This window comes from Struthio camelus, chromosome Z (assembly GCF_040807025.1).
Source record: "Struthio camelus isolate bStrCam1 chromosome Z, bStrCam1.hap1, whole genome shotgun sequence".
NCBI lineage: Eukaryota > Metazoa > Chordata > Aves > Struthioniformes > Struthionidae > Struthio > Struthio camelus.
Window position 1 is genome coordinate 24,511,982 of NC_090982.1, and position 20,157 is coordinate 24,532,138.

General features: G+C 41.1%; 2 protein-coding genes across 5 annotated transcripts in view; one reads left to right on the forward strand and one right to left on the reverse strand.

Annotated features, from left to right (window-relative positions):
• The window catches only part of ACER2 (alkaline ceramidase 2), a 43,864-nt gene extending 38,533 nt beyond the window's left edge, over positions 1–5,331 (forward strand). The window contains exons 10-12 of one of the 2 annotated variants that reach the window (XR_011137776.1): positions 1,280–1,400; positions 2,934–3,920; positions 4,611–5,331. The gene's annotated coding sequence lies outside the window, so the exon portion shown is untranslated. Of the gene's footprint in view, positions 1–1,279; positions 1,401–2,933; positions 4,574–4,610 lie in introns of those variants that run through there. The other variant, XR_011137777.1, reaches the window with a different exon arrangement.
• Positions 5,332–12,044: 6,713 nt separating this feature from the next.
• Positions 12,045–20,157, reverse strand: part of SLC24A2 (solute carrier family 24 member 2) — a 109,133-nt gene continuing 101,020 nt past the window's right edge. For all 3 annotated transcript variants that reach the window (XM_068927413.1, XM_068927414.1, XM_068927412.1), the window contains 3 exons: positions 15,399–15,488; positions 14,763–14,929; positions 12,045–12,343 (listed from right to left, as the gene is read on the reverse strand). In XM_068927413.1, coding sequence (XP_068783514.1) covers positions 12,094–12,343; positions 14,763–14,929; positions 15,399–15,488 — 507 coding nt within the window. In that variant the 3' untranslated portion in view covers positions 12,045–12,093. The remainder of the gene's footprint in view (positions 12,344–14,762; positions 14,930–15,398; positions 15,489–20,157) is intronic.

The following is a 20,157-nucleotide window of genomic DNA, read 5'->3' on the forward strand; positions in this document are numbered from 1 at the left end:
CTGTATAAGTCCAGATGCAACCAGCAGGGCAAATTACTCCCAGCAGCCCACTAGCAGGTTGCAGGTTGTACTGTGAGTTCATGCAACTCTAGATGCTGGTTTGGTGCATGCTTCCAGCCAGGGCCCTCCCGCGGGTTGACAGAGACCTTCATCACTTGGCCCTCAGAAAATGGCGGAGTACCGCTCAGCTAGTTCACATGCATTCAGGGAAAAATAATTAACAGCAGAAGAAAATCAGCTGGATTCTCCCTTTAGAAGAAAAACATGAACACACAGGTGTGCTCTGCACAGGTGTGTTTTGGGGCTGAGAAATTCACTCTGTGTGACTTTAAGCTAGGAGATTTACCTCTACCTGTGTGGCTGGTGAAGAAAGGCATTGATCCATTTAAGGCTAAGCTCTGGCCTGACTTGCCTGGGACTGGTGCAGGAGGCCTTCTTTGCTTAATGAAAGCCTGGAGAAACCAGGGGAAATCTTTGTTTAGGGACCTACCCTTTACTGACCCATGCAATCAGTATTTTATGGACTCTCTCCATCTATTCCCTCTGTCATTGTCCTTTTTCTGCATTATTCAGAACTGAAATTAGCCCAGAGGATGATGCTTTTGTTACAAGAAAGGCCAACAGGGATCTTGACTGGGGAGGAGAACAGCTGCCTCACTGCTAAGTATATATTTCGAACAAGGAGACAGTGACATGCATCACCCTGCTTACTGTGTTTGCCCTGGCTACCCATCGCTGTCTTCTGCATTAGGGATTTTATTATTATTATCTCCTTGCTGTTAACAAGATTGCTTACCAGTGTCCACAAACACACCTGCTGCTGGACACTGTGATATGGATGTAATTCCAAGAAAGTGCAGGCTTCAGCAGCCACACCGATGCCAGATATTAATCTGGATGAGCCAGCTTGTGTGCAATAAGGACATGATCCATTTGTGTTTCAGTCCACCTCCTTCCCTTGGCACTGTCTAAGACTAACACCTCTCAAGGAGATCGCCCTTCATCCCAGAGCCTTCTCTAGATGCAGTTTGTGGCAGAGCAGATGGCTGGTAGATTTTTGGGGTTTTGTGCCTTCCCAGAAGCGTCTGTTTGCAAGGACTATATGTTGGGCTCTGTGATGTTAGATGAGCTCTAGCCAAACCAGAGCAGATGTCAAAGCAGCATTAGGTCAAAAAAATGTTTTTTTTTTTCCTTCTGTAAGCCAGAAGTGGTAGAGTTTGCCAGGGCAAGTGAGGCAGTTCGTGCATATGAGTAGTGTCACCTTTTTATTGGTATTCAGACTTCAGCACAAACCCATTGCCAAACAACTGAGGACATCTCCTATGCCAGTTGCTCTCTTTTCCTTCCATGATGCTTGGTGGTACTTGCACAGCTGACCCTCACCTCTGCACTCTCAGCTGGTAAGTAATACTAAAGACAACTATTAGAAGTGCCAGTGGGGGCAAACTGGCCTTGTCTGGAACACAGCAGTGCCTGCAATGTGCCTGAAGAAAAATCACACTGACATCAATCCCCTATGCAGTGCCTTTTCTGTAAGCAAAAGATGCACTTCTCTCAGGATGTGATAGATAATAGAAGCACAGGTGGCTTACTGAGATATTCATTAAGATGAAAAAGTGGGAAACTCCCAGGTATAAATAAAGCAAAGCTTCTTGCACAGATTGCGAGTTACACTAACACTTTTTCGTGCTAGTTTAGCCAGGGCTGTAGACTTACTTCTGGATCAGGTTCCTTTGCACTGCCTGAGCCATATAAAGGCAAACAAGACCTGAGCCCTTCATAACTTACCTCTTTCCATTTGCATGGACACTCTGTTTATTTTGGGTGCTGGGCAGTGTGGGGAACAGAAAGGACAGTGGTATGGAGAGGCCAAGAGCAGGATGAATGGGGCTGAGGACGTGGCAGGTTTGGCTCTGCTGTGTTTGTTCCTACCTTTCCCAGGGCAACACACTCTACCAGGTTTTAAACAGGCTCTTAGCAGGACAGGTGAGTGTGGGGGTTTGTCCACGAAACTCTTTTTTTAGGGAAAAATGTTTACTAACAATATTGAACACTAACGAGTTCCTGCTTTCAGCCAATTTTTGCTAGCAGCTTTACTGAAAATCATTTGCTGTTCCAGTTGGGAAGAAAATTGGATTTTAGGAAAAGTTTTGTTTTGCTGTTGTTGTTTTTTTTTTTCTAAAGTAGATTATGAAATATAACGGAAAAATGGGTTTACTGACCCTCATGAAAGAGCCTCACATGCTGAACAATAGGGCATATTAGCCTGGAAGAGCCTACTGTTTCCAGCACCCAAGCTAATTGTTCTTTAAGTTCTGTGTGTTGCCAGGCACATAAGTCAAGCTGTTCAGAGCTAGCTTTGGCTAGCAGCATCTCCTAGCTACATAAGATCATGCTGAAATCCCCTTAGTCAAGAAAATGCTAATAGCAAATTAACAAGAACTGGCCATTGCCATGAGAGGTGAATTTCTACCACCAGTATGGAATAATATCAAGGCAGACAGACGGTAAGCAATGACAGAGTAGAGCTAGATGTTCATAGGGGGTCAGACAATTGTGGATGTGCTTTTTCTTTTCCTTCATTATGGTTAGCAATCAAGAGCAGGCAATGGATATGTGGTGTTGGCTTTTTGCCTTTACCAAATCCGAACAGTGCACAAAACTATACCTTCATTTTACGTTAATTTTACAGTATAATAAACTGCGCTGCAGGGAGACAGGAAGGAAAGCAGTCTGTTAAGCCTCCCTTTAGAAATAAATTATAACCAATAATTATTTTTATCAGTTTTTCTTATACTTTTCCCCTCCTGCCCAGTTCTCTGCTACCTGCCTGGAAAACAGTACCAAATTTAAATTCCAGTGAAGTGGGATATTTTCCCTAACAATACATATAAACAAACATATCCTCACACCCTTACCTTCCTCTGCTTCAGACAGCGCAGCTGACCTCCAGTTCGTCTCTGACCCAGCGCTGGTACAGGGAATCCTCTGCTGCGGAGATACAGGCACATGCAGTTTCATGCCTTTCTGGTGGCCCGGTGATGAAGCAGTAAGGGGAAATTTGACATGGAAGGCTAATATTTCCTCACCATTGCCTGTCAACTGGTTGCAAGTAATTCAAAGCTTTGCAGGACACCTCTGTTTCATTCAAAGATCCTGTTAAGTATCTGATTTGGTGCTTTTTTATTTAGGGGATGCTGGGAACTTCTCTGCCTATGATCCTCATATTTTACTATGCAAGAAATAGTTTGGTCTGGGTTGAGATCTCAGAGGGAATACTGTAGTTTTATGGCCTAATCATTGATCTGACCAAAAAGCCTCCTTGCCCACGACAACTGTTACAAATTATCCAAGCTGAGATGAAGAAATTGGCACAAATAGGAAAGGAGGAGATAACTGACACATCTCTTTAGAGATGTGCTTATAATAATAGGCAACAACAGAGAATAGTCTATAGTCTATTTCTCAATACTCTTTAAGAGTATCTGGGGACAAATATTTAATTCCCTGAGAAAGGTGTTGATGGGAAGGGAATTCCCCCTTGGTCATGTTTTAAAGGGAAGCTCGGGCAGCTTCTGAAGTCTTTCCAGAGGAGGGATCAAATAATCTTAACAATATACATTACATTTGATTTCTCCTTGTCAATAAACATCCCAAATGTAACTACTTGTAAATGTAAATAGCATAATGAGCAAACACAGGTTTCTTTTTTCAGGCACCGCAGGTCAGATAGAGAAGTCTTTGCCCAGTTAAGGAGATATGCATGGCAAGGAGATTTCCCGTCGTTCCTCCAGAGAGGGTCAAAGAAGCTATTTAATGTATTTTCCTGCTCTGCGCTTGTCATATACCACCATCAAGTCTGCTGTGGAAATTAATGATTTTAAGTCCTCTACCTCCTTTCAAGAGTGGCTGAAGTTGAGGTGTGGATCAAGTATTATCAAACAATAGAGTAAGCCCTCACACACATACGCGCAGCGCAACTGCAACCGCCTCCATTCCTTAGGGAGGACATGTCTGTGTGTGCAGGCGTGTGCGTGTGTGCATGTGCATGCATGTGGGTGCCTGCAGTTCTCTTCCCACTCAAAACAGTCTTTCCTCTAAACTTTCCTTCTCCAGCCTAAATTTCAAAGCATCTCACACCTGCCTTTGTGACATACTCCAACTTTGCTTTTTGTAGGATGCATCTGACCTTGTCATGTTTTTTCCATTTGGCAAGCACGTACGTCTCAGGAAAATCACAATTCATAGTTCCCCATCTATTCACAAACTCCTTGTGTTGTTTCCAACCTAAAATTTTGTAGCTTTAATGTGGTTAAAAATGAATTAAAAACTGATTTCACAGTCCTCAGGTCTTTAGGATTTGCACAATACCTTATCTAAAAAGGCCCATATTTCCTGGGACTACTACAGGACAAATAATAACTAATAATGGCTATTTTCTCAAATAAGGTTGCAGACTGCAATTTTCTCTAACTTGTGAAGTCCTAGTTATTGGAAAATTTTGTTGATTACGGGAAATTTTTAACATTACTCAAAGACTTTAAAAGTTTTATAAATGAAATTAAACAATTTCTCCGTGTGTGTGTGTTTCTTTTTTTTTTTTTCAAAAGTATCCTTCACCCAACCACGCACTAAAAAAAAGCCAAACATCCTGACTGGCAAGGACGACACACTGTGCAGTCTGAAGATTAAACAGCAAGCTGTCAAACTGAAGAACAGCTTTCAAAACAACCTGTGAACAAACATGTCTCAGTTAAGAAACATATTGGAGGCTTGGTGCAAATGGGACCACAGGACTCCAGACGTACACGACTCGAGGAAGTTATTGTCTGGTAGTTTCACATTGGGCTGCAGATGAAAAACTCCTGCTTAACCAAATTCTGAGCTCCCTGGAACATGGACTGTTTTTCTTCCTCTGTGTTTGCACAGCAGGTAGCACAGTGATGTGGCAAGATGCTGCAAATGCTACTTTAACACATATGATGGTAGCCTTGCAAATTGCAATTCAATCTAGAACAGATATTTAAAAAAATATTTTCAGAGCTGTTGCAAATCCAAGATAATTAAGCCAGAAAATATTGAATCAAGTCACACACCATTAAGTCCTTTTTATTATTATTTATTGTTCTTATTGTTATTCACACTTAGACAACTTAATTACATAAAGTGATTTATGTGAAGAGCTCTGTATCAGTAATATAAGGTTTATACATTAATGTGAAAAAGTGTATACACCACAGTGAAACATTCTGTAGCTATACTGAAGTAGGACCTTTGTTAGAAGGGATTATTTCCTAAAGCCTATGCAGAAATAAATTTAACTTTCGTATTCATATACAGACTTATATTCACAGAGAATGTACCAATTCAGACATATAACAGTTTAATCTACTGAATAATGATCCATACACATGAAAAAAACTAGAATTTTCTTGGGGTTGCTTGGATTGGCTTCCATGGCAATAGATTTTTTTTTTTAAAGTTTGAAATAAATAAGACTGGGGACTTCAGATTTTTCTTACACTAAGTTGAAAATGAGAGCTGGGAGAGTAAGAAAACTATGAAGTTGGAAACAAGTTAAAAAAGCTTTATTACAAAAATAGCCTCTGTCAGTTATAACATGCTGCTCTTTGTTACTTTCATGTGACAAAACAGAGGTCTGATCTTAATTTTGATGGGAGATTAAGAGAAGTATTTGTTTTTTACTAGATAGTTTGACCCTGAAAACTTTGGCTCTTTTGTAAAAAAGATGCGATAGAAATAGCTCAGCTGTTATAAACTTAAAATAGGAGGGGTTTAATTTACTGTGATCTGAGTGGGAGAAAATATTTGAGCAACAGGATGACTTAATTGCATCGCTGGGCTTGACTGCAAGCATTATATTCCTTCTTCTGGAGTGAACAAGGATGACAGCGTTGAGCCCCTGTGGCAAAGTCAGTGTGTACCATTTTCTACAGTCACCCAGGGAATTTTAGGAGAATGAGCAAACTCCGTCTTACTTACAGCTTCACTAAGGCAAAACTATATCCTGCTTTACTGTACATATATTTGATGGTATTTTACATTATACCTTAAACAAAGACATAAAATGGATTCTTTACGTTAAAACTATCATCCCCCATTTAGAAACCCTGAACTAGTCTGGGTTTTTTTATGGCTTCTCTTCACATTAAGACAACTATGTGACGTAAGATAATGGTTAAAAAAAAGTAGTAAAGTGCAAGATATTTAAAAACACACAGATTTCATTCAGTTTAGTTTGGTTTTCTGTTTGATGAGGGGTGGATTTACAGTAAATCTACATGAATGTACAGTTCATTTATGAATCTCTAATTACATTATTTCTTATTCGATCTCATCCCGGCCAATTTACGGTCCGTGTAGGAACAGCGCGGTCAATTGTGTGTCCACTCTACCCGTGCTCAATTTGGTTACACGGCTTCTAGCCTGGGGCTGCCTTGCATCTGGCTGGCAGGGAGCACAGCTGCAGTGCCCCGCTGATGTGAGTACATGGCTTCTGCAGAAGAGATGGCTTGTGTGCAGCCAGCGTGGAGCATGGGCAGGGAGAACGTGCAAACTCTGCACCCACCGAGGCAGACAAGTCCTGAGATGTCACACACTGGCAATTAGCAACACACAGCAGGTCCACAGATGACTTATCTATCTGGACTCTGGGGCTGTGATCCATACATCTTCTATATCTTATGGGTGCAATACATTGCATAACTTTGGTCTGGAAGTTTGGGGACTTATCCTTCCCATTCCCAAAGGAAATGACTCATACCCCACTACTGATATCCCTGTAGCTCATGGCAACAGATCCAAGAAGGATCATTTAAAAATATCAACCAGAAGTGAAACCCACATCTGTGTGGAGGGCTGGAGCAGGACTCTGACCCACACTTTTCGGTGCAACCTATCCCATTTGTTAATCTGAAAGTCATCTTCTGCAGCTGTGCTTCCAGATGCCTATTCTTGCAACAGCCTTTTCAGGAAAAGCAGGAAAACAACCAGCCCCTCACAGGAATGAGCCATGCCTCTTTCTCAGTTAGCGGTGTCACTGTTATTTACAAGAGGTAAAAAGGTTTCCAAAATACAAGCGGATGCAATTTCTCTCCTTGTACACAGCTCTCAGGACAATTATGTTTGTTACATGAGTGCATTTATGAAATACTGGATGATATGATAGAAATCTGGATCTTGTCGAAGGCAGTGGCAGAAACCTCCCAGACTTCAGTGGGCCAGTGGTTGGAAAAGGGATTATTTCTTTGTTATAAACTAAATAAATCCATTTGATACAGGCTCATATTTGATTCAGATCATACGTAGTAAGGACTGCAGGATGCTATTTTAAGGAATTACTCTTGAAAAGAGAATCATAAAAAAAATATATCCCCTATTTCTTGAAATATTGTATTGACATAAATGACAACCAGAGAAATAATCCCCTGAAAAATGCCCAGACATTAACAATATTTCTCAGTATCTTTTTTACAGTACTTGGATTAACCACCTGTTTAACCTACCTCTTTAGGGACTTTCTTACTCATACACAACAGTACCATGAATGACAGTGACCATAAAATACTAGAAGAGTAGATATATGGAAAATTACATGATAGGTTCATTGCTATTATAAACATCAGATGACATTTAGAAAAGTTTCTGTGTCACCTACTGTGCTTTATGCTTCTGGGGATTGTGTAGACAGCAAGATACATTGGATAAATAAGCCCAGGGATTCAGGACACAGAGCCTGTCTGTGCTACAAGAAAGCACTAGCTCTCAGTAAAAAGGTGCAACTAAATTACCCAGAACTTTGCTGTTGAAAAGACTTTTCCATGTCATCCTTCCAGGGACCATCCTTGTATCACATGTTTCATCAGATGTTTATACCATCTACCCTAACGATTCCACCACAGCAGCTTCTGCAGAAGGTGTTTTTCTAGAAAACCGCAAATACTTGTAGAACTTCAGTGGCGTTTTGCAAACAGGGAGCCAGTTCTCTCCTGTAACTCCCATGAAGTCAGTGTTCTCAGTCAGACAACATTTACAACAGGTTACATAATCTGACCTATGATCCTGCTCAAGTGCTACTGGAAATCCCTTCCAAAAATTATTACCCGGATTGGTTCTGTTCAGGTGTGGGGGTGCTAGAGAGAGGTGGCTATTTAACCTGAGGTCTTACCCTGTACTCTGATCTCACTTACTGTGTTGCAAATCTGGGGTTGTCCTAACAACACTACGCAAGAACAGAATTTTGATTGTAACGCCAATTTCTATATTATTTATACATTGACTCCCACATTACTAGCTCACTGCAGAATTTAGGCTGTTTGCAGGACCATATTCATATTGAAGTCGTTCAGAAATTTACCTGAAGGAGGAAAACAGAAATTTAGCTTTGATTTATAGGTGCATATTATTCAGAAATGCTCATGGATCCAACAGCGAAACACTTAACGAACAATGGACACCAGGAACACGGTCACTGATTTCTGCGAGATAACAGCAAAATGAGACTACTGCAAAAGTATCAGAATTTGTCCCTTGGTAAGTCTGCTATCATTGTAAAGGATCAGTATCCTAACAAGTGGTGTATATCCCCAGCAGAGTTGAACCTTCACATGTTATGGACATTTAATCACTGTGTTACAGCAACCCTAGGCTGTCTCTCGGCTCTCCAGTTTCAGGCTTTCAGAGTCCTTCCTCATGAGATAAGGGGTCATGCTCCTCCCTCAGTGACATTCCTCTGCCTCTCTTTCCTCTATCAATGGACCTATTGGCTTATAATCAAAGAACACGTCGATATGCAAGCATCCTCAAAGAGTTTACTGCAGCAGTCATGTAAAAGGCTGTCTAGGTACATATTATAATCAGCTCTCACAGCCTGTACAGACATTGGGTTATTCCACAGAAAGCACTACGTAACAGAAATCTTTCCTGTCACCTCTGGCACTGAGCTGCCACCAGCAGTGCAGTTATTCACTCATTTTAATGGCTGCATCTGCCCAGCACAGTAATTATCTGCCCAGTAGAGGCAAGACAGTGAGAGCTGCCAGGTATCTTACTCTTGGGAGAAAAAAAATCGTTTTAATCCTTTGCAAGACAAATGTGTTGACAGGGGCAGTCAAACACAGCCAAATTCCCCAAGGAAAGAAATGAGTCAGGTATTTTAACACAGCACAAATGTCATTTCAGTATATCATTCAGTATATCAGGCATATACACAGAATTCTTCCTGCAAGTTTTTATGCCAGCCTCGGACTAACACATGGCTAGCACGTATTGCTCTGAAGCAGCTCGGTTTATCCTCTGCCTACCCCCGGTTAGAGTGGTGGCCTCTGCTGCTGCTCCTCTGCTTCCTGGACCACACCAGAGTGCTCTCGCAGCTCTCAGAGGCAGGCAGGGTGTTTTTGCTTCTCAGTGCACGAATTACACCATGATGGCCATGCAATCATCATCCAAAAAGAACAACAAAAAAGGAGTAATGCACTGAGTAGAAATTAGACTCTTGTCCTTGCTTGCTTTCTTGTTTCAAGATGTCAGACCAGTGAAGTTGGGCATCTCTGTATGATGTAAGTGACCATATAAACACTGCTATCATGTTAGAGGTATACCACTGACGAAATCTTGCACACGCTCTTTTAAGTCACCCTACATTACTGAGCTCATCTGGGGAAAGAACGTCTTGGGTCACACTGGAAGCCTGTCATTTTTCTTAATCCTCCCCCTATTCTGAACACCGTCGTCAGAGCTACGAAGGATTTGAGGACTCCCTCAGGACAGATTATACTGTGGAGTCAGCTCTGGCTTTTGGGACACCTGTTGAACCCTATCAGACATTTCATTTGAGTTCAGGATTTGGTTTATGCATTTTCTTGTGTAGATGTGCTATTCTTTTCAGCAGAGGGCACTGCAGGTTATCTCTATACCTATTATTTTTCCACTGTGTACCTCCATAGAAACAAACGTTTAAGAGGCGGGCAGCACTAGAGTTAAGATAGGTAAGGATTCTGGAGAATGGAGGCTCTTAAATGCATAGACAAAGTTTTGCTCACAATTAGAGAGGCTCACACTAAAAAGCAAGGGATGTTGCAGGAGCGTGGTTAAGATCGGTTCTGAATGTAATTCTGTACCTAGGACTTAACACCTTAGAACAAGACATAAATAGTAGATATTGTAACTCCTAAATTTCTTGCTTTTTTCATTTGTGTTTCACTTTTTCAAAATATTAACATTTTTGTAATTTTAAATATGTATTTCTTGCTGTTCGTGCTACCATTTTTTTCCGTCAAGTCCTTACGCTCTAACAAGATACTGTTATCTACAGCTATAGACACATATAATAGGAATCCAGTAAAGGACAAAGAGGGTGAACGAAAAGCAAAAGCATGAAACACAGGCAGGAAAGCACGGTGACAGCATCAGAAAAACAGCCAAGACAAAATGTGCTGAGCCTTCTGTTACACAGCTGTGAACATGGCATGGCCATTGTGAGCACAATAATGAGTACAAAACAACTCTGAAACGGGTCACAGATACACGCTGAAATTTCGGGAACTCTAACTGCACACAAAGACTTGAACAAACAGACAGCCATTATCTGAAATAACTTCGTAATACCCATTCCAGTTCTCCCATTTCTTGTAATCATCTGAACTACAGAAAATGTGAACACTTCTTTTCTTTTTCTCTCCTGACTTTTTTGTTCTGGACTTGGACCTTCTCCTTCTCCTTCTCCCAGGATTTCAGTAGGATAATGTTGCATTTTCACACCTTCCTGGGCTTCTTTAGACATTCACACTTCCGGCAACACCGAAAGATTTCCATGTGAGTTTCCTGCAATGCCACTATATTTAAACCGTTAATTTTTCCTACCTAGTTTCAAGATTTACACAAGCCAATATGAACTACCCCAGCTCTGTACATCGGCTGGGGATCTCCTCCAATGATAACTATATACAGCTGTGAAGGTCATTATGCTGCAAGTAGTGCTGGAGAATAGCCTGTAAAATACATATCCACTTCAACAATTAGGCTGCCACGTTACAACTACCTCTATATTCTGTATGAAATACTATGCATAAGCAAATCAGCCTTTTTTTTCTGGCATGAAAAGGCAAATTCATAATGGTAATAGCATCAGAAAGACATTGGTACTGTTGGTAGTATTGCTGCATCAGAAAAAATACTGAGTCCACGCAGTAGTTGAATGATCTCTTTGCATGCTGGGTTGATACTAGAGAAGACAGCAAATCCCCAGTCTGGACTTCACGTGTGAATATAACGAAAATCTGCACCAGTTGCAAAATGGCCAGACATCATATCCCCATAAATGCTAAAGCTGGAGCTTCTGGAAGCTGAAGAGTTTTGCAAGATGTAGTAAACCATCATTTTACATCTTGCCAGTTGCCATCACAGACCTGTGATGAAGAGGACCAAAATTCTGAAGAACTCCCTGGCTTTGCTGAAATCACATCACATAAATCCACTAAAGTTAAGAGATGTGCAAGATCTTCCCTGTCTGTAAATCTTGCTCTTGGTCAATGCCTTCCACTCTGGAGCACCAGTAGATTGTCAGATAAACCCCGAATGGGTCGGGGGTGTGGTTGCATCCCCAAAGCTGATACTAGCATTCTCCTTAGAAGAATATTGTCTTAAGTACTGATTACTGTGTGTGTCTGTGTATACTACTATAGAGAAAGAGAGGTCCACGGATAGGTACCACAGGCATAGAAGATGCAGTAGTTTTCACTGTTACAAAGCATGTACAGCATCTCTGGTACTGGGCAGTGAGGATGTCCTGCAGCAAACAGAGAAAACCTCATTGCAGCTGACCTCAGCCCTTCAAACGTAACTGCACTGTCCAGCAGCAATCATTCTTCTGCTTTAAATTTCACCCATTCTTTCTTTCTTTTAAAACTGAGGGATAGGAAATTTTCAAATCCACTGGTAATTCTCATAGAAGCTTTCCATTGTGGGTTTTTGCTGCTTCATTTTGATATATTTTTATATATATGTGTGTTTGAATATATATATATATATATATATATATTTTTTTTTTTTTTCCTCAAGAAACGGCACTTTCCACTAAATGGAGACAGGACACTGTATCACTTTGTCCTCCAGGAGGACGCTGACAATCAGGAACACAAAATAAAGCCCGAACATAAGACAGCCCAGGATTTTATTCATCTTCCACTTGCAGAAAGCGATGGATAGGATGACAAAGAGTAGCATAATGAAGAGGAGGACGATTGCACAGAACAGACCATTGCTGCTGACTGTCACTGGGGCAAAGCTGTTAATCACAGCAAACAGGAGCCACGGAAGAGGAAGGCTGTTAAGAAACAAAAAAAGAAATCGGAAACATTGCAGAGATGCAGAAAGGGACACCAGTAAGGTTCTGATGGCACTTCAAAATGCAAAGATATTGACAGGAACACAGGGAAACCCATCTCTCTGGCCAGGGAAAACACATAGCTACAGAGGCATTAGATAACACACTGCGTTATAACTAAAAACCTTTCCTCTCAACAGCAGGCTCCCAAGGATACCCAGAGGCGAACTGGTGGGCTGAGGAAGGATGAACCTAGTTTAGAAAAAGGTGAGCTATTCAGATATATGGAGACAGGGGGAAGGCAAAGATTCCTTCTGTGTAATTTCCTAAACTTTGGAGGCCGCTCTGTGTTTGCTCATCATTCTGACATTTTCCCAGCCCCTTCTCTCCTGATAGCTTTGGCTATTTCAACCACAGGCTTCCTGCATAAAGTGAGGTACCAAACTCTTCTGATTTCACAAATCACACATAAATCTCATTTGTCACTTTGCATGTGGTTCTTCGGAGAACACGTGGGATTTGCACTCCCCATCGTTCTTCCTCCAGCTGCCAGCAGGCACTATGTTTCCCTTAGCTGACAGAAATCATCTGGTTTCCTGCCTGTGAACAAGAAGTCCTCGTTCATTTGCTTGTGGATTCAAAACATCTGCAGAGAGATCTGCTGTCAATCTTCTTCCAAGAGCTTGCCTGACAGTGGAAGGTGGGCAGCACATCCTTCCTGTGCAGAATTAGCACTCCCCAAGGTGCTGCCCTCAAACTTCGGCCCTTAAATGTCTTGATCCATGCTCACATAAAAACCTATGTTAAAATGTTTGAACTTTGACTGAACTGCAGCTTAATTTCTATTTCTGTACTTGCTGTTAATGCATTTCCCAGCTCTGATGCTACTGTATGAGGCAACATCCCTCTGGAAGAAGTCAAGTTGAAATATATATTTAAGCTACTGATTGGAGCTTAGTAGGCGTGGAAAGCATAAAAAGAGGTGTCAGCAGCTCACATCATTCAAACTCTGAATAAGCAGCTCAAGAGAGAATAATTTATTATAGCTGCATTACTAACTAAGCCACAACTACAGCTAAACTGCCATTTTTGCTGTCAAGGTAGCAGGTCCAGCATACTGTGCTACAGGACAACATACATATCCATAAGCAGGAAGACTAAAAATATTAAGGAAAAAGAAAAGTATTGCGAAAGGGAGATGTTTTGCAATGCACCCTACACGTTCTAAGTTGAAGTATTTGGGAACGAACAATGTTTGCTTATGTTTTGCAGATATTTTTCTTACAAACGCTATTTAACGCAGTTCATGCTTCTGGATTAATATAAAAAAATTGCCAGTTTTTCAGCTGTGTCCAAAAGTATTGCTGTTAGCTAACAGATGGAGATGGAGCAAAGAGCCATTTACTAACCACTCCAACTTTGGGATCCCATTTTGTATGAGCACAGTTGCTGATATATTTTACAGCAGCTAAAACCATGATGCAGGATCTGTTCTTCTAGATGTACAATGTCAAGAAATAACAACTGGATGGAGATCCATAAGATGATGGATACGATTCTCATTGCTTCTACCCTATGCTAAAGATAGGAAAAAGGGAATTAAGACAGAATTTTGCTGTAGATTTCCTGCACACTTTTGAAACACTGAGGCATACAGCGTTTCCAGATCTGGTTTAGCTTGCTCTGAAAGGGTCAGACAGGAATTTACATTCCAACCGCACGTGACACATCATTATCCTCGTGCTGCGGTGAAGCCTTTATGTTCTGCATCAGATAGAGAGGGTCCCGGCATGCACTAAAATGTAAGTAGCAGATTTCTGCACAATCGTATGTTGCTTCATATTGTCAGAGGTATACAAAAGGACCTAAGCGTTAACAGAGAATTGGTTTGTAATTTGGGATTTGCCAGGTATATAAAAAATCACACACCAACAGCAGCTTATAAAAGCTCTATGAGTCAATGACATTCTGTTCATTTTCACAGCAAACATCCTGGACACTGCAGAGGCAATGAATTGTTCCCTGATCACTGGTTATAAAGAAAGCTCTAGCATAGGCACAGTGAGTGGAAATATAAGTGAACAATAGCAACAGAGTGCCTGACAACAGCATAAAGGATTTTAAAAACTCATTTTTGGAACAATGCTTTTTAAGAATAATTTACTTTTGCCTGGGCAGTTCTGTGATGCGTGAAATAAAGAATCATGCAACCAATTTATAACAAGCGTGTCATGCAAGTATCTCTTAACTTCTGAACACTTGAAAGAATAAAACCCACTGCATATTTGCATCATTCTCTTTTCTAAAAATCAATAGCAGAAAATTGTTGTAGGTAACACCTTGATAAAACCAGGGCAACATGTTATGAACACAAGACTTGGTATTAAAACAGCTGCAATTTTCTTGCCGTAGGACTTACCCGACTGTGATGTCAAAGATGTTGCTTCCAACAGAGCTGGATACAGCCATGTCCCCCAGACCTTTGCGTGCTACAATCACACTGGTAATAAGGTCAGGAATAGACGTGCCAGCAGCTAAAATAGTCAACCCCATGATTTCTTCACTAATACCAATGGTTTCTCCAACCTGAAAGGGATTGAGTAAAAACAGCAAAAATAGGTGTTGAAGTCTTGTGGTGGAAAGACGCTCTCTGCTGCAAAACCTGCTGAATTGGGAATATTATTTTTGAGCTTCCTGACTAGCTTGGAAATGCAGAGACTACCGACATGATTGGAGAATTACTTGTTTTCACAATGTTCTGTGAGTTTCAGGGGAAACGTAAGATTGTCAAAGAGGATCAGTAGGTATTGACAAGCGGCTCCTTATGGCACTGATGTTAACAGAAAGATCAAACATTTCTTGAGGGCAACCACTGCTCTCTAATCTACTTTCCATTTACTGAGTAGTGATTTACTTTATCCATCCTTCTAGCTCCTAAAATAAAGCACTACTCCACATGAGACAGATAGATGATGGACTTTGATTCTAAATGATTTCTTGAGGGGTAAAACACAACGCAGGGCTTTTATTTTGTACCAGTGTGACACCTTCTTACCTGATGTGCCCACCAGACCATTAAGTAAGAAAAAAATCCAATCCAACTGATTGAGCCAAAAAATGTGATTGGAAAAAATTTTCTTGACCTCTGGAACAGAAAGAAAGAGAAAGAGTGAACAACTATGTTAAAGGCCGGTATGCAGTATTCTTATTCACTCCTTAAGTGACCTCTCATTTCTTCTGATCACCTATCCTGATCATCTATTCTGATCATGATTAGATGATCAAAATAAATGTCAAGAAATTCAAAAACTGACTGCCCATACTGATGTATGCTTACCCATGCCTCATTCTTCCACTGGCTTCAGTTATAAATTAGTCTATGACAAGATTCACCTCCTAACAACATGTATTATTCTGACTGGTGAGTTTTGGGTTGTCATTTATACCATATGCTCTTATGTTGCAGTTTGCATACATATTTAGCTGCCTGAAGGTTTGGGCTTCTAAATTTATAAACGATTTAATGTCTAATCAAAAAGAATGTTTTCAAATTGTTATAAGAGGTATTCACATCCTTTGTTGTGCACCAATTACTTTGTGCAACAGCTTTCACGGTCAGTATCAGAAAGGCTGACATGGCACTGAGCTAAAAAATACACATTTAAAATTTATTAGGGCATTTAATTATTCTTGGGGAAATACCCACTTTTTCAATGAGCACAGAAGATGAATTAAGCACACATTTGCCATGCTTTGTTTTGAAGAGAAGTTTACAGACAGGTTACAAAAAAACTAGAACAATCACACTTTGAGACCCTTAAATGAATTCTGAAATCAGTATTACACCAGAATAATCTCATGTTGATTTTCAGTGTCTGCTATATCAACATCAAGCTTTAAATATATAGTATTCTTGCAGCCAATGAATGGGTAATATTCATATTAATAACTTATTTTGCTCACTGTTCCTCTGTCTTGTTCATCATCTCTACTTCCTATTGGCACGCTAGATCTGTGCAATAAAAAGAGATCAACTTAACTACCAAAGGAAGGAAACATCACTGTAGGACTGTATCAGGTAATCACTGTCTAAATCAAATTAGTGTTTAAAATGGAATTTGCACTGTGAATGAATGCTAATAATCTTGAATGAAATCGCATTCTTTACAGGCATCCACCTTTTGAAGACAAATCCTCACCCCAGATCTTTCCTAATGTGCCATTTGCAAAGTCCTACAAGTTTATGTGAACAACCAGTAGGACCAGTGGAAGTAAGCTATACCACTCTGAGTACTTGCTCCAGCTGCTGCTCAGCCCTGTGGCACCTCTTCCCATTAAACCCTCATTACATCTACTTTCAACTTGTGCTATGCGTGCGCCACCCGATTTTCCTTCTGCCAGGCAATCACACCCAAGCAGCTCACATCTCTCGTGGGGCCTCCCGATGGCATCAGACCTGGCGTGACCTCTCAGCAAGGCAAGCTGGAGGGGAGATACGAGCCAGCTGGACAGCGCGCCTCGCGTCGTGCCCCGCGGCACTGGGACCGCTCGCTCGTGGGCCATTCCCGTGGGCCGGGGTGGAAGAGATGGGCACCGCGGAGCCGTGCGACCAGCCCTGGGGTCGAGGAAGAGGACGGGCTCGCAAACGGTCCGAGAGCCCCTGTCACTACCCCTGCGCTGGGAGAAAACACTATTCGAATGCTGCCTGTTCAGCTGGGTTAAGCCGTGCTAACGTCTGCTTGTTTGGGGAGGTTACGGAGCCGTGCAGCCAGCTTTTCTTTCATACCAGGCACAACAGGAATTTGCATGGGTCAGCTTCAGGTCTAGGAAGCGTTTGCTGCGGCCGGCTGCAACTGGGAGAGGGGCTCGGTAAATCGGACGGGCTAAACCGCGCGGGTACGGCAGCGCCTTCTGTCAGCTCCACCTGAAAACAGTGGGGCTGGTCGTCCGCTCCCTGAAACTGGGCAGAATCTTTCTGCTGATTTACACGAAACGAGGTCAGGCCATTACTGACGGGAAAAAGGGAAAGTCAGTAATGATAATTGTACACACTCACCTACGCAAAGGGACAGCTAAAAGGCCTGTATCTGCCTTACCAGGAGATGCAATTGTAAGCCATGCTGCAGAGCACTTACTCACTCCTGGGGGCTAGTCAGCATAATGCTCAGTGCCCTCCTGAGAACTGAGTTGGTAAACGTTGACTAACACGATCTACATAACTCTGTAATTTCATATACACAGGAAGATACATTAAAGATGGTACAGATTTAACAATATTCCCAAAACCCATGAGGAAATCCTGACATAGAGATAAGTAACTGAACCTCAGTTAGAGGAGGAAAAAGATTCCAGTAGTCGTTTTAAATGAATTTTGTTTAAATATAGGCACAAATAGCTATGTGGCAATGAAAATGTCTTTGCCACTTAAATTTTATTGCTGTCAGAAGCACTATTTCCAGAACTGCACAAGCTACCCTGGTTGACCTGCTTCTTAACTCCTCACGGAGCAGACTGACTTCTTCAAAATAGAGTTCTGAACTTCTATTATATAAGTAAATCTGCTAATGAGTTTCCAGTGTTTCTGTTTAAACCTATGAGAAATTAGATTCGCTTTTTATTTTAATATCAAAACTTTCTATGTAGTGGGAGCAGAAGAACTTGTTCTGAAAAGAACAATTACATGAAGGTGACTGCTAAAGTAGTGATTGAAAATCAGCGTGAGCACAGCTGAGACTGGAAGGGATAAATGGATCTAAGCAGCAATTTCTTTTTTTTAACCAAATAACTGGTACTTCTTTTTCAGCTTTCTTAGCACCCAAGTCTTTCAACTTTTAACATAATCTTTTCTTCTCTGCAAATACTAGGATTTGAGGGAAAATCATATGGGGAAGGAGAAGATGAAGTGATAACCTTATTGTTGTCAGCTAGTCTTTAAACCCACATAGGCAAGCAAATGACAATAGTGGAATTTGAATAATCGCTCTACAGCACTGAAGAAATAAGCATACATTAGATTATGCAAAACCCAGCTACTGGCCACTAAGAACTGTCAGTCAGTGAGAGTACAGGATTATATATACCAAATGGTTCTTGTAAAATAATCGCATATTGCTTATCCAGGTCAGACATCCACAGAACGTGGAGAATCGGATGGCTAAGAATTATGAGTCAGTAGCTTTGCAGCATGCATATACCCAGCCAGTCTTAGCCAATTCTCCAGTTTACTATCACTTGGTTCTGTTGTGGTCATGGCAACAGAACCAAGTGAAAAAAGCCATGGATTGTACAGTTTTGTATCCTATTTTAATTTAATGAAAGAAAAATAGTTTTGTAGCTTCGCTGTAGATCTGTTAGCTTGGTACCACTCCTGTCAATCAGCAACCTTAAGCATATATATCCTGGTACATCTCTGTGTTGAATTCTTACTGGTGTTTGAAAAATCGGACTTACTGTTAAGTAACCGCAGTGATAGAAGTATGTTGAAAAAGTAAAGGTTTTTTCCTGAGAGCCTGATTCTGCAACATAACGAGTGCTTAGTAATTTGCCAAGTATTTGTCTTAATTTTAGCCAGTCCTATTACAGACATCTGTACCTTCACAGCCTGAATGAATCGTATGTTTTTCTCAGGCATAGATTTATCTGCATGCCATCTCTGATCTTCCACCCATTCTTGACAGCGGTTAAATCTGATTACTCAGAACCTGCTACAGTAACTAGGTCCCTGGAGGAACATCTTGTCCTTGTCCCCTTGGCAACAGCGCATCTCCGTACGCCAGCGAGAGTTCACGTAAGCCCTGTCTCTTGGCTGAAAACAGGAACTTCCATGGATACAAAAAACTGCCCCATATGGATCCAGCGACAACTGGAACGGGGCCTGGATAGATGTTTTTTCCGGCCTGTGTGACAAAGGGAGGGACAGTGCACTGCGCCTATAACAAGAGAGCTGCTGCTCAATTTATGCCCCTAGCCTACCGGGTGACCTTGCTCATGTCCTTTTCCCATCAATGTTTCAATATCTCTAACTGTAGGAGGCGAACAGTTGTATTTATGGCCTTTGGAAAACCACTAGTGAAGTTAGCTATTAGTACAGGGAAAATACCCGTTATTTTTACAAATGCCTGAACGAAAACCCAAAGATAAAATTCCCCAAGAGCACACCTACCTCTTGCCTACCTCTAGTAACATGATTGATATTATAGTAAGGATTTATAAATACACTCATTTTATGTGAACAGGTATAACTGAGCCACTAAACACACATTAGAACAAGTCAACAATTGAACAGCTGACGAATTATTTGAGCTAACGCATAATCTACTGTAGATAAATGCAAATATCTATATCTGTACACCAGAGAACAATAAGGCAGCAAGGATTTTACTAACTTCATAATCAAAGGCCTTGTATGTGAAATAATTTTGCTAGAGCTTCTGAGTTTTCTGGAGCTAAGTGCAGCTTGGTCTAAGACTAGTAAACGCTGTCAAACCTTCCTCATTAAGCAGAGATAAAATATACTTTAGGACTCCAGGAGCCTCAACGAGTAAAGGAGAGCAGATTTTTGAAAAGCGGGCACCCACAGAGGATGTCAAAAGCTCCTTATGGTCTCTCAAATCAGTATTTAGCACACAAGGGTTCATTATACATGCCCCCATGCTAGTCGGAGCATCCTGATAGAGAATTTGAATTTCTGACTAAAATTAGCACTTTTGCCCATTGAGACGCTGATGTAAGGCCTACCTACAAAATATGTTTAAGTATTGTTTGAGGTTTATGTTAACTTTTGCCTCACAGATTTAATGTAAAGTTGTTTTCTG